The following is an 18,951-nucleotide window of genomic DNA, read 5'->3' as shown; positions in this document are numbered from 1 at the left end:
TGTAGAGATGACAGAGAGCCAGACCTCCGTCCACATCCCTCCTCCTTAATCCCACCTACCCTCACCCTCCCTCCCTCCCTCCCTCCCAAAAATTCCAGCTCACGGGAAAAAATGGGATTCAAAAACACTTGAATGATTGCAGTTTACATGATGTGGGTTGTGTGTACATCAGTGACCCATTTATTCAACTATCACATACAAATATTAACTTTGTGGTATTCTATGATGATAGTATGACAAGAAATGTTAACATTTCTGCACAATTTACACCACATTTGTATTTGTTTCATCTTCTAATCTCTTTTTTCTCTCATGATGGAAAGTAACATTTACATTTACCCAAATAAAACTTTAACTCAAAAGAATCTACCAGCTACCCAACCGATAAAGTACATAAAGTAATGAGAATAAGCTCCACCTTTACCAGCTTCAACATTATAGTGACTGCCAATTCATTTAGCAAAATAAGGGACTTTAAATCTTCGCCTCTATTCCAGATGACCTGACCTCTTTCTGCATTAATAGTGCCATCCCAAATCCCTTAAAGGTGCCCTGCCACACAAAACTGTTTTTACTTGCATTTTTTTAAATACGTTAGGTCCCTATGTGTTTGTGTTATGTTGTGAATGTGAAAACGAACTGCTACCTCCTCTGTCGGATTCTAGCCACTGAAAAGAAATAAGGGGAGAAATCAGGCATTACAAAAGCTGGTCAGTCTGAGGTGATGTTGCCTGAGCTCATTACTATTCATGAGCTCGCCCAGTTGCGCTGGGTAAAGGATGCTGATAGCCAGGCTCTCATTGGCTAGCTGTTAGCCAATCAGAGTCAAGCTGCCTAGCTCGTTGAATGTTAATGAGAACTGGCACAAATCTTCCTGCAGGCTTTCTATACCACGCTAGAATGGCTTGAAACAAGGTAACCAAGGCATTTTTTCCACAAAAAATATTACAGAGTCCATGGTAGAATTTCAGACATTACCACAAAGTAATGAAATAAGTGTGGCAGGGCACCTTTAACATTTTATATACTTGATGAAGAGACAATACCATGTTTCTCATTAACTCAACTTGAAACCCTTTAAACTGACAGTCTTTCCTTACTGCTAGATGTTTGAGGGAGATCACTGTTTGCTACACAAAGGCAAAGACTGAAATCTGCCAGGCAGTGGGGGTTCTGGGGGGGCGTGATATTAAGCCTCAACCCCCCTTTTGCTCTCTGGCTGCGCCCCTAACTGTGGCTAATATTTTCATACATTTTTAACCCCACCTTTATTCTTATTCTTTATTTTATAAAGGACAACACACATTAACCAACATTTCCATAAATGTGCCAGTGTTAGCCAGCTGGCTTATTTTCAACTGTTTGGCCAGATGATTTTAGACCAGAGCAACAGGAAACAGCAAGACATTAGTACAGGTTAAACTATACAGACAGAAGTCAACAAGACACCATACAGACAGCTGGAGCAACAAATAAGCTTTCTCAATAAGCCATGCAGAGCTACAGGAAGCAGCAAGACATTAGTACAGTTACACATCAACAGTATCCCCATTTAGTCTAAGAAGAGGGGATATTATTCATGTGCAGTGATAAATAAAATGTAGGTAACACTGAATGAGTATTCTTGTGTTTATTGTTATATATGTATCGTTAGTCTTCTGTAGGACCAAACCTATGGAGTGTTGGTGGTATGTAACACTTAATATGTTTGGTACCCCTGAAATTGCATGTGGCCCCAGCCTGGACCCTCCATTTCAAAAGGTCTAGAACCGCCACTACTGGTAGGTGAATCCTGTCACTAATGTTTCAGTAAACTGTCATCATGTGTCAGAACAGAAGATCTGCCATCAGTTCATGTGACGGTTTCCTCTGATATCAATCCACTCAGGATATTGATAGGAGAGAGAGACATTCATGTTACAGAGTTTTCACACACATAAACCTTGTTTCAGTAACTCCACGGTGCTGTCTTTGACACTTTAGTTTATTTTTTTTTAATTGATATAATAATAATTGCTTTTTATCTTCTCTGAGCAGAGTTTATTCTTGGTTTTAGTTTGTCTTTTGCTATGTTTCATTTTCCTGTTGACTTCAGGGTTTTTGGGTATTTGTCCTAGGTTGTCGGAGCTACAGATTAATACCACTGACTGATTATTTTGTCATGGTCTGAAATTTCTCCTGGCTTTTAAAACCCAATTTCCCTGCACATTTATTTTACAGGAATAGTTTCAATTTTTTTTTGCTATTTCAGTTCACCGCCAAGCTGCAAATCTTCTCTCTCCACTCCACTCTGCGTTTGGACATGATGTTTTATCTTTCACGATTCACGTCGTCCTCCACCTCGCTTTGCTGCACCGACTCTCTGGGAAACTTCATTTTGTATACTCTGTAACTCAACATCTTCTCCAGCTTGTTGTGCTCCCAAATCATGACCTGCAGCACCTGCTGGTAACTCTGAAATTTATTCAGAATAACTCCTGCTGCACCTCCTGAAAAACATCAAATGTAAAACAGCTGAGACCATGTAAACCGTCCAAATTACAATATAAAAATCAGACAGTCAATAAATCCTCAGTGATTGTTGATGTATCTGTATCAAACTGTTGTGTATATGTTGGATTGGAGAGGCAAGCTGAGATTTATTACAGCAACAAATAAAAGAGCACAGATATTTTAAATGGGACAAACACATCACCCATCCAAAGCACGTATTTTTTAATTGTCAGCAAACCATCACATCTGTGTTGTATTTAAGTCACACTGTCATGAGCTTAAATCAGCTTCTGCTCACTTGGCTGTGTCAACATCTGGTAAAATGAATAATGTTGCATTGCAACATGGCTTTAAAAGAAACAAGGAGTTTACTCTTTAAGCTGTAGGCTATATGACGTGTTCCCAGATGGTCTGTAAGCATGTAAACCAAACAGTCCATACAGTGAGGCTGTCTTTGTTTGTGTTTCCAGGTTTGGCTCAGCTGTCAGTCTCTCTGACAGCATTTGAATGATCTTCTCTTCAGCAATAAGTCTCCCTGTACAAGTCTGAATTCATCCACTGCCATAGAGTTTAGAAATGGAAACATTTCAAACTGCTGCTCCAAACCAGTTTAATGTCAGTAATTATGCCTAAAAATAAAAGAGGCAGAAAAAGTTATTTCATTTCAATTCAATTTAGGTGCAGTGTTGTCTTGTGTTGCCAGACCTATCTCCACAGCGCTGTGTCAGAGGTGCAGTGTGACAGGATGAGGCATTGTAATATCAAACACATGACCACATTAAACAGAGTGTAAGCATCTCATAATGTTGCCCGTTCATACTCTTATTTAGGTAATCTCAGAGGTCACAGCTCTCGTACCAATCAAATAAGTTATGTGCAAATACTAGTGTCTGGATTTTTGGGAGGAAAATATATGTTCATGTACGTTGTGTAGGAGTTTCATTTTTAAGATTCCTTTGCTAAGGCCATTATATACACTTCATTAACTAAAGAGGGTATGGTAAGAATTTCTGAAGTTTAAGATACTAAGAAGTGTAAAATACTGACTTTTAGGTGATGATATCTATGTTTGAATCAAATATGAACTGCATGAGAAAAAAAACCTCCTTTCTCTATGCAAATAACAAAGTAGAGAGCCAGGCAACTTCCCACCCACATAGTCAGGAAATGTACTTTTTTTTATATTAGTCATCTCTTTTTCTGAGAAACTGCAATGATAACAAATAAGTGCATCTGCACTTTGTAGCCAAATGTCATTAACTATTAGGTTAATGACATTCAAAATCTTCTGTTCTGGGAATTTCCCTTTAAAATGTCTTTGTTTGGAATAACAGGATTATATTTTATTATGAGAGAGTTTGTGTGGAGACAGCAGTTGTGCAGTGCTTTGAGGACTGTGTAATGACAAATAATAAATATATAGCCTATGTAAACAGGTAGTAAAACAGTAAGTAAAAGTATATGAAGGCAAAATATAAAGTAACAATATAGTGATATTAAAGTAAAAGTCTAAGTTACATCATGTTGCTAACACGTGCATTATAAAAATGCATATTATTAGTAGTAGTAGTAGAAACAGTAGTATCCAAAAGCATGACTTTTATTTTGAAATCGAGAATACCTAAACCTGATTGGTGCATTTCGACGTGACGTGTACACTGGAAATGGCCACGCAAGCGAATGGAATCATAACATTACTTTGAAGTGTCATTACGTATCCTCTTATCGTATAATTCCAGCTATTTAATTTAACTTTTTCCATGGCGACTGTTTCTAACTATCTTTGACAAGCGGAAGATACAGAAAAAGTTAAATATTTTTGCCTGTGGTTCTATGAAAACATGTTGCTTGTCGCTGTGAAAGCTAACCGACAGCAGCAGCAACTAGCTAGCAAATGGCTGTTCGGCTTTGACGTCTGTCACCGTGCAAAGTAAGCGAACTACTGTCACTTTATACAAACTAGCTACTTGAAAGCGTTGTCATTGTGATGTCTTAATTCACAAGCTAACTTCTGCATATCTCTTGCGTTGGCTAGTGGCCTACATTTGACGCTAAAGCAGGAATTCACAGCTAAATAACGGCCTGGTTGCTCATGGAGGAGGTCCTTGGGCGCCTAACATGAAGTTGTATGTGTTTTTTCAGATGACAAGAAGACGAGCAAAGCAGTGAGACGGTTAGCTAACAGTATGTGACACACAAGCATTCTGCTCACACCCCCAAAAAGTTGTTTTTTAAAGATGCCTCGTCTGGAAGAGTTGGCCAACGTTGCCCTCAGGGTGCCGAGTATACTGGTGCTGGACCTGCTGTATAAATGTGACATAGAAGGTTTAACAGAGCACATCAAGGCCAAAAATGAAGACCTGCTTTTCAAATACAAATACGTCATCTGGAACATGTACTATATTGGTAAGTATGCACATGATAAAATAATGGAAATTGTACCCACATGCACAGAGTTGAACAGGCATAACATAGAACATATTGTTAAATCAAAACTGCAGACTGATGAATATGTGGTATTTTAAAGTTTTGTGCAGCCCAACTAAAGAGTTGCGGTATCTTACCACTACATTTGGTAACTGAATATTATGTTGGTATTAGAGCTGGGCAATATATCGATATTATATCAATATCGTGATATGAGACTAGATATCGTCTTAGATTTTGGATATGGTAATTTGGCATAAGTGTTGTCTTTTCCTGGTTTTAAAGGCTGCATTACAGTAAAGTGATGTCATTTTCTGAACTTACCAGACTGTTGTAACGGTTCTATTATTTACCTTTAATCACTAAGTCATTATATCCACATTACTGATGATTATTTATAAAAAATCTCATTGTGTAAATATTTTGTGAAAGCACCAATAGTCAACACTACGATATCGTTGCAGTATCGATATTTGGTCAAAAATATTGGGATATTGGATTTTCTCCATATCGCCCAGCCCTAGTTGGTATTGATGACCAAGAAAGGCTTGTCCGTCAACTGTGAGTTAAATGAAATAGAAAATAAAATGTTGTTTTATACTGTCCTTTATGTCATGATCTACAGACAAAGTAAAACTATAAGTATTATGTTTTACAAGATGCTGAAATATTGAAAAGGACACTTATGGAATTTTATAGTATCTGGACAATTCTTTGGCCACAAGGAAGAAAAAGCATTGTTTAGGTATAGCTTTTATATCGTGTTTCTACTCTGAAACATTCTATTTAAAAGATTCCATACACAACAAACTCCTTTTGTAAACCTGTTTCTGTGTAAAATGTGTTTTACGTTTATTACCATTATATATGGTTTAGGAACCATACAGTATATGTGGTATGCAGCAATGACTTGTTAGTCATGACCAGAGCTGAATGAATCAGCAACTATTAGCAGCAGGTATTGTAGGACGTCATCTGGGGCTGTGGAATATTTTAATAAGTACATTTACTATGTTGATAAAACTGCAGATTAATTAATAATAATAAAAAATCCTTAGTTAAAGCCAAAGCCTTAAAAAACTGTTAAACAAAGTTTAAGTTGTGTAATTGGCAGCTTAGTCAGCCTGATAAGTCAGTTCAACATTGCCAAAATTGTTATTCAGACATTCAGTAATTGAATTGAAAAATATAGTAGATCTGATGGCAAGAGTTGGATGTGATTCCACTTTGTGTGCCTTTCTAGTGTGTATCGTTTCTACTTCTCAAAGAGTGTCTACTAGTATCTTCACTCTCTTGGCTTCGTCAAACACAGAAAACATAACGTGAGCTTTTCCATTTGCCTTCCAGGTCATCTGATAAACGTGGTGGTGTTGGTTCTGCCATTGAGACACATTGTGATGCTCTACCTCCATATCCTCGCTGCCATGCTCCTATACATGGGGCATCAGATTTCTAAGTGAGATGCCCTACTACTACTACTGCTGCTACTACTACTACTGCTACTACTGGGCTTCCCAGATTTATTGTACCAGGATCAGTTTTCTCTCCTGACAAAGCTTGGCTGCAGCGCCCCTCCCTCTGTGTATCCAGTTTCCTTCAGCCTGATATTTCATTTTAGAAGACAGAGTACTGTTTCACGTGTGAACAACCAGTGGTTTCTGGCTTAGGCTTGTTGCTGTAAAGAGACCTGAGCTGACTTATTTGGATAGCAACAAACGTGACTTTTTTGATTAAAAAAAAAAAGAAATATATATATATATATATATATACATACATACATACATACATACATACATAAAGATGAATTAATACAAAAACTGAGAATTAATTCCACAATTAAATTACATTTGATCTTTTACTGTCACCTCAGGAATTATTTTACTTCAGTAGGATAATAGTTTCTTCTCAAAAGTTTGTTTATTGAGTTCATTTATTTATTTATTTTTCAAATTATTTAAGTATTTCATTCATCTATTAATGTGTTATTTATGTATATACCCAGTGCTGATAATACAGTCAAAGTACTTCTGAGTAAGGACAAGTACTTACTCTAAAGAACAAGGTAATTCTTAGCAAAGTGCAGCGTAAGACAACACCTCAGATAATTGTGTGTTGCTGTGTGTAATTCTAATGACGTGTCTGTTGAAAGCAACCAGCATATAGTACATTACATTACAAGACATACCATATAGTTATAAAGCCTGGTTTCTTGTTGTGTTTATTTTACAGGGATTATGTTCGTGAGGAGCTGCAGTACGGCTTTGAAGGAGCAGTGTACCTTGACTCTCTGGCCTTCAACAGATTTGTCTCTGCAATGACTAGTGAGTCCCGAAACCAAAGTTACATGTAAAAACAAGGCGTTTAGGCTCATTTAGATTCATATTCATAGACTGTTTTGTTTTTGAAGGTTGCATTTTGTACGGTTCTACTCAAAGCCGAAGCTTTATAATCGTTCTGATGTTATTTCCTTTTCAGGTCAGATTATTCTCAGCACGCTGTGTGCTTTCCTGATGAAGACCAGAAAGGTGTGGTTGTTCTCTGCTCACATGCTCCCCCTGCTGGCCAGACTCTGCGCTGCGCATCACAGCACGCTGTTAACCGTCAACACTTTCTCCATGGGACTGACTGCAGCAGGAATCACCGTGTTCCTCCTCTCACATGTCTTTGTGCCATATCGCCTCGCAAAGGCTGCCTATTCAGAGCTGTTGCAGCTGGAGGTACTCTTATTCTGAAATGTATTATATTAAAGCATTTTCACCATGCATCCTGTTGTAGATGCCTATGCCCTGAATATTTGAAAAGAGTTTCCAAAAAAAAAAAAAAAAACACCTCAATTGACAAAGTAATTAAGATATTTTGTCTGTTTTAGAGTAGCATTGCTCTGGATTGTTTATTAATTTTATATTTTATTCTTAGCTTTTTAACTGTTTAGAAATCTTCATCTTACTATACTACACTTGTAGAAATATCTATTAAATGCAGCTATCAAATATGTTGTGCTTTTCAAGTATAAATACATCAATGTTACTTTTTATACTTAGGTTTTTCTATGAGTTTATTTTATTACTCAGAAATGTTGTTTTAACAGTTCAGACAAGATCTGTGCGTTTTAAGGCCCTGACACACCAACCCAACAGCCGACCGTCAGCAGGAAAGGCAGTCGGACTGATCAGTCGGCTCCCCGAGGTCAAAAAAGTGCCTCAGAACACACCGAAGCGACGCCAACTTGAGTGTACGTTCTGCGCGTGCGCGAGACGTAATACATCTCCATAACAGCAGGCGGCGCTAATCTGTATTCGTCTATTTAGTCACCCAAAAAATGAAAACCAGAAATGATGGAACATCTCTCTAGACCTAGTAAACACAGAGCACGCTGTCGTCAGTCATTGTTTTCATCAGAGAGTGTTGATAGTAGTCAAGAAGGATCGTTGTTGTCATTACTCGCTGAACGGAAGAAAATACGATGTTGTCAGCTCCAGTTTTCTCGTGCACTGATTCGCTAGTCAAGGGCTAGCACTCCACCAATCAGATTGGTCATTGAGTCCGACTGCCCACCAGCCGATTCAACAAGTCCAATCGGCCAAAATGAACTGATGACGGCACAGAACACACCAAACAGACTCGAGTCACCGACCTGGCCAGACTGTCCGACGGCCGATAATCGGGTTGGTGCGTCAGCGCCTTGAGCAACATATTGTAATGGAAGGTGACCCACAGTTTCAATATGCTGCTCTTACTTTTTGGTTATCTGTAATGATTTTTTGTTCACTGTGTCGTGTTGGTCACCTCTATGGTTTCCTGTCCCTCAGGTGATCGAGCTGTACAGACTTCTGGCTGTGGGAATCTCTCTGTGGAACCAGTTTGCCGTCCCAGTGCTCTTCAGTGTCTTTTGGTTTGTTCTGTTCATCGTCCAGCTATGCTCAGACACCATGTCTGGCCACGCCTCTTCAGGCCATCAGGGAATCATGTTCTTCCTGCTCACCAGGTGGGATGTGATTATGTGGAATATTATTCCTTTGTGTGAGTTTGTACCCGACATTACACAGGTTGTATTTGGTTTATAATTTGGTGTTTTCTTTGCTACATTTATGGAACCCTACAGTGTCTCTGAATGCTGTGCCACACCGTACTCGCTTCTGGGTCTGACCTTTGTGGTGTCCTATCTCGCTCTCGGACTGCTCAACCTATGCAAGTTCTACCTGGGAGGTTACGCAGGGGTTCAAAATGACAACGTCATGCACAGGTGAGATGTTGTCTCCAGTTTTATGCTACATCACAAACTCCTGAGAGAAATATCTGGCTCTGGAGCTTAAAGTTCCAAGATGTTCCCCAGCTAGTCTCTATCTGTGTCTGTCTGCTGTGTGGTGCTGAGCAGGTAGCATAAAGTGGGTTTTAGAGCTTTTTTGCGCCCAAAAACAACACTTTGAGAGCATTGAGAGTGAACCAAAACAATAAATGTACGCATCAGACAGATAAACAATGCACTGAAACTTCCTATAAAGCTCCGTGAAGGTGGGTTCATCACTACAAGCAACCACTTTAACATAATCTAATTGTTTTCAAATTATCACTTGATCCAACGTTTTATATATATAAAAAAAAAAGAAGCTGATTATATATATAAAAAAAAAAGAAGCTGATTTGAGTATATTTACGTCTGACTGTTAGTTTCTTCAATATTTGGGAGCTATTGTCCTTTATTGTAGAACGTTTATATGTTAATGGTCAGTTACCACTGGGGGGCGCCCAAATCACATGGTGGCAGCAGACGTGGCAGGTGATTTAACTGTGCCCAGGGATAGGTTTCTTGGGAAATTCCATCCCTTTGTCTACTTACCAAACAGCAGCATTGCTGTCACCAACGTGATATGCTGTCACTGTAATCATTGACGTAGCAACTACCAATTATTTTTATTATTTCTGATTATTTCATTGATATATAAATTATTGTTTTGAAAAATTGTGAAAAATGCCCCTCACAATTTCCAAAGTCCCATCTTCAAATTATTTGTTTCGTTTAACCAACAGTCCAAAACTCAAAGATACTCAATATCAGATATTTATATATCACATAAGACAAAGAAAAGCCTCTCACAATTAAGAAGCTGGAAGTAGGTAATGTTGGATATTTATGCTTAAAAATGACTTAAATGATTAATTCATTGTAAACAATAGTTGCTGATTAAGTATCTGTCAGGTTATTAATTGACTTATCGTCACAGCCTCATTATTGTGATTTTGTTAAGACATTTTTATTACAATGGATTTATAATAAGAAGAGCAGTATTATTTTTCGAGAGTGGATTTATCTTAATCGAGTAGCAAATGTAAACTGATTCAGTAGAAAAAGACAAATATAATGTGGGCACACAGATGTTCCAGAGGGTAAAACAGTGTAAACACGTTGTAATAGGATAAAGTGCTGAAGCTGGTGCACAGTTTGGAGTTTGGTGCAAACACAAGTGAAAAAAAGGTCTGCAGGAGCTTTTGCTTTTTTAGTTCATGGACTTACATGAATAGAGTTGTGTTTGAAGTGGTGTAACCTTCAAACCTAAAACAGTCAAATGAAGTCCAAGTCCATGTTACTTCTGCTATTCTATCATGTTTCTAATTCTTTACCCTCCTTGTCTTCAGAGGTGTGACCGAGGGCGTCACGCTGCTCCTGCTCGCTCTCCAGACGGGCCTGTTAGATATGCAGGCACTGCAGCGCACCTTCCTCCTCAGCATCATCCTCTTCATCGTGGTGACTTCAACCCTGCAGTCAATGATCGAAATAACAGATCCAGTTATTCTGGCCCTGGGGGCGTCCCGCAACAGGTAAAAGCAAAAACATCAGTGGAAATCATTTCTACTGGCGAGTAGGGGTGTAAGAAAAAATCAATACACTTGAGTATCGCAATATTTTATTTTGCAATACTGTATCAATTTTCAAAAAGGCAATATTGAATTTTTTTTTGAGACGCACCACTAGTGTCCTTGCCTAGCAGTGCCTGAATTTTTGTTAGAAGCTAACAATGTAGCTCTGGCTGAACTTTGGCCTATTTTAGCATATAAACATCAGCTCACTAAGAACCTGTGAACCACAATCCCAAACTGGCAGTTTGATTTTCTGTGTACTGAATTGTAAACTTCTTTGACTTTTATGAACATCATGTCTTTTTTTAAATATTAATTTTTCTAAAAAAAATTATACTCTAAAAAATCCCAATATATGACCTTACACACAGTATCGAAATATATTGCAATATATTGAATCGTGACCCATGTATCGTGATACGTAGCGTATCGCCAGATTCTTGCCAATACACAGCCCTGCTGGCGAGATTCAGGATTGAAAAGTGAGCAGTACAAAATGTTTTCAAAAGTTTTCTGAGGAATTTGGGTTATTCTTTTCCTTTCTTCTGTGCTTCTAGGAGTGTGTGGAAACACTTCCGTGGCCTCAGCATGTGTCTGCTTCTTCTGGTTTTCCCTGTCTTTATGGCTTATAAAATCTCCCAGTTCTTCCACATGGACTTCTGGCTCCTTATACTGGTGTCTAGCTGCATGCTGACCTCCCTTCAGGTAGGGCTTTCTTTCTCTTTCTTGTGAAATGTTGAAGACAGGAAGCTGGATTACTCTTTATAGCACATGTGTTTGAAGAGTTGAACAATTAAGACTTTCATTTGGCTGAATAAAAAAAAAAAAAAAGACATTAAATTAAACTTCCATTACAACTAAATTAGGTAAAATAACTATCAAACCTGCAACTGATAAAGTTACTATGGCATTAAATACTTTTTGAATTGCTCACATTTTTATTTTGACACCAATTTGACATTATTGACATTTTTATTTGTTCATTTCTGACAAAAGTTCCCACTTGTCAGACATATTCCATCACCTATTTGTTGACAACTTGTCTGTTTAATTTATGGCACCTTCTTGAATGTGAGCAGTTTGATTGACATACTTCAGATACTCAATCAGTGGCATTTCATTCTGTGAAAGATCCAGTGTTTCATTTATTTTTATTTCTAATGTATTGATAAGAATCATGGTATTATTTATGCTTCTATGGTTATGCTTATGCTTTAAGTGTGTAAACCATAGGTGTAGATGTTGAAAAGTCATGACTTTGGCGCCCCACAGTGTTCGTACCAAATAAGACACTGTGGCAGTAGCAATGAACCCCCTACAAACGAAAAACGTATGCTATTACAATAATATGAAAGATGTTATAATCACATAAAAATTCTCCATATAGCACCTGTAAAGTAAAACAAAAAAAACTCCTTTGATTAAACATTGTTAGTTCCGTCATAAAGTAGGTTATTTGTAATATTCTAAATGAAAGTGTGTAATATTTGTCCAGGTTACAGGCACTATGCTGATCTACTCCCTCTTCATGGTGGAGCTGTTCCGCAGCGACCCCATCGAGAGCCTGGACGAGGTGATCTACTGGGTGAACGCCGTCAGCAGGGTGCTGGAGTTTGTGGTGGCGCTCTGCGTGGTGGCGTACGGCACCTGGGAGTCGCTGTTCGGCGAGTGGAGCTGGATGGGCGCCTCCGTCATTATCATCCACTCTTACTTCAACGTTTGGCTCCGAGCTCAGTCTGGCTGGAGGAGCTTCCTGCTCCGACAGGAAGCGGCAAAGAAGATCAACTCCCTCCCCAGAGCCACGGCTCGACAGCTGCAGCAGCACAACGACGTCTGTTCCATCTGCTTTCAGGTTAGTGGCGTTCCCCCTCCCCCGGCCCCTCCTCCCCAGCGTCGAAGTTCACGGGAGTTGCCAGGTTGAGAACGCTAAACCCAACGTCACACAATGTCAATGTTAGCGTGATGCTAGTCTCGCATTGCCAGACATTACTCCACAGCGCAGCGGAGTTGCTAGATGCTGCTATGTTGACGGTTATTAAAAGCCCGTGCTCTCGCGGAGCTCAGTACCTGACTGACAGTCACCTTCTGTCGACCAACCGTAACATCAATGACCGCTAAAAAGACTGCGCCCTTGCAGAGCTTTGAGCCCGACTGACTGCCACCTTTACTCGGCTTAACGGCACTGCAAAAACCGCTAAAAAGGCCATGACCTCACGGGCGTCTGTACCCAGGGCTCAGTCACTGCCTGTCGGCTATGCCCGCTGAACAGAAGCGAGGGAACAATTTGGTCAGGGGGGAGATTGTCCGTACTACTACTTCCACACTACTTACAGCTTGTCTATACACTGTACAGTCAGTACATTAAACATTATGGTTGCATGCCAGTTTGTAAAAAAGTGGGAATCATCTTACTGTCCAACATACCATAACCTTGAAGCTGGTGATGGTAACGTTAGCCACAATAACATAATATAACATAATGTTACATACATTGCAAAACGTCCTGTAGAGAACAATTCAGGCTACTGGGTGTTTTGCCAAAGTTAAACTGCATGTTTCCATTATGAGGAAGTCTAACTTGCGGTTTCTGGCATATGTCATGGATCCTACATTAGCAATTAGTGTGTATTAGCATGTCAGGAGCCCCAGTCAGGATCACTTCACTGGCTGTGTCTAAAAAATGTTAGCGAGTAACTAACTTGAGTACTCTATATAATTTAGCTAGAGCACATGAATGTTGAAATGAATGAAAATGACTATCCCTACGTTAGCCGTGATATAAATGAACGAGACTGGAAATTAGTCAACTCTGTGTTCTTTTAGGCTCTAAGCTGTCTCCAATCTGTCTATTTACCCGTGTTTTACCTCGTCTCTGGTTATGCAACCGTTTAGAAAGATGCCGAGTTTTTTTTTATTTTTTAGGGCGGGTAGAATGACTCTATCTCCGTTGATCCCGTTTGTTTGTTTGCTGCTTCCATGGCTATACTACAGCTGTAGCGCGCTGGGTTTGTGTTTTTACAGGTATATCTGGCAACCCGGCCAGCTGTCAAAATAGGCAGTTGATACCAACACACAGGCCAAAACACAAACAGACATTCAGTCACGGAACGGATATTTTACGGAGAAAATACTGGCTTTAGCATTGTTGTTAGAAAACATAGTCTTTCAACTTAGCATGTTTCCCAGATGACACATTGTGGTATTGTTTTTGATTAAATACAGTAAGTATATTACATATTGCTCCTTTAGGATTGTTGTAGTTTTAGTGTCATAATTATATCAACCATGTTTGATTTATTTATTTTTTGTCAGATTTATTGATTGGTTTTCTTACTGTCTGAGTCATCCAGTTGTTCCCCCCACTTTTACTTGCTATATGATGTATTTTTCCCAGTGGTGCAGTTGACTCCTACAGCACATAATGAAGCATTCAGTCTAACTCAAGACTTTTCCGATCTATAGTATGTTTTACTGGAGTGTACATTAATGCGCATCATTTATTCTTTTGTTTCTAATGAGAAGAACAGGAAAAAAACATTTTGCGTGTTTTTCCATCAACTCTGACAAAACCAAGCAGTTTACTCTTGTTTATTTTGAAAAGCCTATTCTGACATTCTGTCTAGCTAACACTAGAGTTTGTTCCATAAGGACAGTCAAGGCTTCCTTTTGTTGTTTGAGAGATGTGGCTAAATGTGCAGCAGCAGTGGCAGCAAAAACTGTCCTGTCCTGTTAGTAGTGTCCTGAGGAGTGTCCCGGGACAGTGACAGTCAGACACTGTTCTGTGACTCCCAGGACTATCATGGGAGTCATAGGACAGTGTCTGGGAGTCACAGGACAGTGTCTGACTGTCCCGGGACAGTGTCTGACGGTCACTCCTTAGGACACTACTAACACGACAGGACTGTTTTTGCTGCCACTGCTTCTCTAAATGTGTCCACAGTCCATTATCCACATCAGAAACATATATTTATACCAAAAATATCACCACAATATCAACATTAGTATAGAGTCAAACCTTTTGTGATAGTATTGCCCAGCTCTAAATGCATGTGGCAGACTGTGAACATGTGACATGCACTACTGTGTTTATATATAGTACTTGTGTACCTATTAAGCATGTTGTTCCTGTCTTTCCAGTTTAGCGCCCCCTCTCCTCGCACTGTTCAGACACGATGCTTGTGTTTGTCACGTTTTATGTTAAAATAGGTTAATGATGTTTTTTATCTCCCTTGTCGTTGACACCGATGACAGGTTAATTGTCGAGAAAGCAGCTACAGAATCTTGCTAATAACAGAAAACAGCGGTAGAGAAGATGTTAGCCGTAGCATTTTCTGGTTTAAGAGCTTTTAAGATAAATCCACATTGCAGCACCACGGTGACAGGCTGAGAGGTAAGGAAACAATTAAGCAATGCTTTAAGTGTAATTAAATAGAAAAATAAAACTAAAACCAGAGACCATCTTGACCATCTGACTCCCTGCCCCCCTACTTCCGGGGCGCCCTTGCTCGACCCACACCCATCTTCGAACTCGGGCTTTCATTTTCATCTCAACTACATACCTCTAAAGTTTCGTGACTGATTCTTGCACGGTCTAACAGGACTATTAAGTACAATTACAATATATACATAATAATATAATAAAGTATGCTGCACACGGCAGTAATACAGTACTATACAGTATATATAATAGAAGAATGCTATGATAAAGCCTATAATTCAACAACATAAAAGGACAATAACAACAATATACTGGATATGTACGATACGATACAACTTTATTGTCAGCCAAGGCTGAAGTTCTTTGTGCATCCCCGGGTAGCTCGTATAGAAAAAAAAAAAGAGCACATACATACAAACATACATGAGATTAATAACAACAACAGACATACATGAAACATTACCTCAAATGACATAAACTTCCAAGTAGGAAAAACAAAAAGAACATGTATAACAACAGAAAATGACATAAAACATACACATAGACAATGTCTTGGAGACGTATATCCCTGAAATAAGTATTGCACTGGATTTAATTAATGTAGATTATTTGGCCATCAGCCAAGGTTTAGTAAATAAACATAAATATAAATAATATGTAATAGTCTTATAGATATGTTACTTCTTCATGAAACTGCTACATACTGGTCTATAGGTAATGTTTTCAGTCCGTTATGTCTCTCCTCCTCACAGGAAATGAGCTCTGCTGTGATTACATACTGCGGACATTTCTTTCATGGCAACTGCCTCCGCAAGTGGCTGTATGTGCAGGAGACCTGCCCCATGTGCCACCAAACAGTCCGACCCACCCTGAGCAGTCAGAGCCCAGCTTCAGGCTACGCTCCGGCGGCTCCAACTCCAACTCAGAGAGACACGGGCCCCGATCTGGCTGCACAAGAGGGAGATCAGAACCAGGACGACGGCACGTCCCAAGAAACGCAGAGCGATGCTATAACTCCTGATCCCACCGAGGAGCGGGAGGAGACTAAAAGCTTTGAGGATGGAGATTGTGGGTGCGAAGATAAAGACAAACCTACTGAAAATAGCAGGGAAGCTGTCCATGGTCTTTGTTTCAGCTCCAGTGGAGACTTTGTTGGATTTGTCAGCCCAGTGTCGAGCTGCTCTTCAGGGGAGAGTTTTGGTCCCCATGAGCTGCTGGGTAAAACGTCTCCTCCTAACATGGACGACGAAGGGGAGGTGAGTGTCAAGGACTCACCGTCGCCATCGACTTTTAAGGAGTACACGGTGGAGAGCCAATCTGACTCTAATGGAGCAGAGCTTGAAGACATCAGTACTTTCTGTCCTAGAGTGGCACAGAATGCCAACGGTAATAAACATGACAGCTGTGAAGAGACATCTGAATCATGGAACAGCTTTGATTCACCAGAATCGAACAACAAACACGAGGCATCTGGTGTGAGCCTTGTCGATAGTCCGTCTGTCAAATCATGTAATAAAAACTCAGGACTCTTAGACTGCATTGACGATCCTCAGAGTCATAAAGGAAACAACACGTATTCAGACTTGGACCTGGATGGGCTCAGAGAGGCTGAAACTGTCTCAAAGACGCCTCGGCTGTCCTCCGATGCCTCCTTCTCTTGCACAAGCACAGACAACAGCGACTGACTGCCCTGCATCAGTGCCTTGACGTTGTGAAAGGGTGACCCCCCCATAATAGGGAAATAAACACATTTGCCTTCTCTCTGTGAACCAATCATAAAATGTCTTTTACCAGACATTGTAATGAATGTGCTTCAGTTTAGCCAATAACATGCATCTGAATGAATATAGAGACTAAATTGTGTTGGGTTAAAATGATACCCTTATTGTACAACTATAAAGAAATTGTAAAAAAAAAAAGATATATATTATAATTCATAGTGTGTAACTATAAAGCCATTATCTTGCATCAATATTTACCAAATTCTAGCAGGTTACAAGTAAAGATGTTTACTTAGTGAAATGAAATAGCATTTGATTCATTTGTTTCCAGTGTTTCCCAGTAGTTCTCATGTATTTAATTTTTGTGAAAGCAAATTGGCAAAAAGAAAAGTTTCAGCATTTGTCTTTGTTATTCATGAATCAGCCTTTTGTGCTGCAAAGGTTATCTGTCTCCCAGTATTAAATTACTGCTGTGATTTTCTTTTTTTCTTTTTTTTTTTACCATAGTTTCTGTATTAAAAAAAATCATGACAGGTGAGCCTAACATTGTGTGCCATTTATACATTCTAAACAGCATTCTGTCGCCATAAACAGAAGAGAAATGTTTGTCTGATATGTTGATTCTGAGATATTAAAGCATTCTGCATCACTGTTATTTCACAGGTATCTACAGTAAGGTATATATGTCCTACCTAACACATAGTTAGTAACATACAAAGTGTTTTCTTTTTAATATCTTTGCCGATGTTGATATTTATACATGAACATATGAACCTTTTATCGATACCAAACGTTTTCCACAACAGTAGGGTCTTCTTTAAAAAAAAAAATTTATAAAATGTAACAATTTTAAATTTCTTTAAACATTGAAATTACAGTAAGTAAAAAAAATATAATACATTTAATGTGACCCATATCATTGCCAGACTATTAACTCCCACTCCTCTCTGTGCATTGTGTACTGTATTCCTATGCTGGGATGTTACACGGCTCCAGGTTTGCTGTATGGTATAGTGATTTAATTAAACAGTATCAAGCACAATATCAGCCAAAATAATAGTTTAGCCTACCCTCGCTGATCTAAATGGGGTGGACAAAATAATAGAAACACCTGTCAATATACAATTTAACAGCACCACAAACTGCAGCCTCCAAAAATGATCATACAGTTGATTCAACACTGCCCCACAACAGTTTCAACCAAACATGAACATTATAATCATCGTGAAGGTAGGATATGACTGTTGTATTAGACTGCATTAGTTTTAGCTAGGTGTAACTGAGTGTATATGTTACGGTGTATCATCCACAATAAGTGTGATTAATACAAATCTAAACTAGGGCTGCAACTAACAATTAATTTCTTTATCGATTAAGTGTTTTCACAGTAAAATGAAAAATGTTCCTCACAGTTTCCTGGAGCCGAAGGTGACGAATTCAAATGACTTGTTTTATCAGGACAACAATTGAAAATCCAAAAGATATTTATAGTTTACAATCATACAAGAAAAAGAAATGCAGACAATGTTCACATTTGGGAAGATAGAGTCGGTGAATGTTTGGCATTTTTGCTTAAGAAATTACTCAAACAATTGATATAATTTAATAGTTTAATTGGTTAATGACTAATTGATTAACCAACTTAACCAGCTATAAATAACATTAATGATGGCTCTAGCTGTTCCACATTGCACATAATTTCTATACAAGTCTAAATGTGATTTTTCTGCGACTTCTAAGAGATCTGCATCAATCTGCAAACAATGGAACTTTTGTATTCAACAAATATTTACATATTCACTTTAAATGAAAACAAAGGGAAAACTAAAAAGAACACAGAGCCACAAGTTGATTATCAACCATTAGCTTTGCATCAATATTTTAGGGCTACAAGAAAACATTGTCAAAGTCTCGGCCGGGATACAGGGTTGTTATTTAGATAAATGTAATTGTATTGTCTACCCTTCAGTTAATTTTTATTTATTTAATTCTTATTTTTTCCCTACAAGTCTGTAG

At 38.8% G+C, this 18,951-nt stretch overlaps 1 protein-coding gene across 1 annotated transcript; it reads left to right on the top strand.

The window, feature by feature from the left end:
* Nucleotides 1–4,134: 4,134 nt before the first annotated feature.
* Nucleotides 4,135–17,590, top strand: LOC144535275 (RING finger protein 145). The gene is made up of 11 exons (XM_078277657.1): nucleotides 4,135–4,423; nucleotides 4,636–4,899; nucleotides 6,268–6,376; nucleotides 7,150–7,241; nucleotides 7,396–7,637; nucleotides 8,730–8,905; nucleotides 9,023–9,163; nucleotides 10,555–10,737; nucleotides 11,334–11,481; nucleotides 12,272–12,628; nucleotides 15,967–17,590. The coding sequence occupies exons 2-11, from the start codon at nucleotides 4,731–4,733 to the stop codon at nucleotides 16,897–16,899; spliced, it is 2,550 nt and encodes an 849-aa protein (XP_078133783.1). The 5' UTR covers nucleotides 4,135–4,423; nucleotides 4,636–4,730; the 3' UTR covers nucleotides 16,900–17,590.
* Nucleotides 17,591–18,951: the final 1,361 nt, after the last annotated feature.

This window comes from Sander vitreus, chromosome 20 (genome assembly GCF_031162955.1).
Source record: "Sander vitreus isolate 19-12246 chromosome 20, sanVit1, whole genome shotgun sequence".
Lineage (NCBI taxonomy): Eukaryota > Metazoa > Chordata > Actinopteri > Perciformes > Percidae > Sander > Sander vitreus.
Note: the sequence above shows the minus strand (reverse complement) of the source record. Positions and strands in the feature narration are given on the sequence as shown.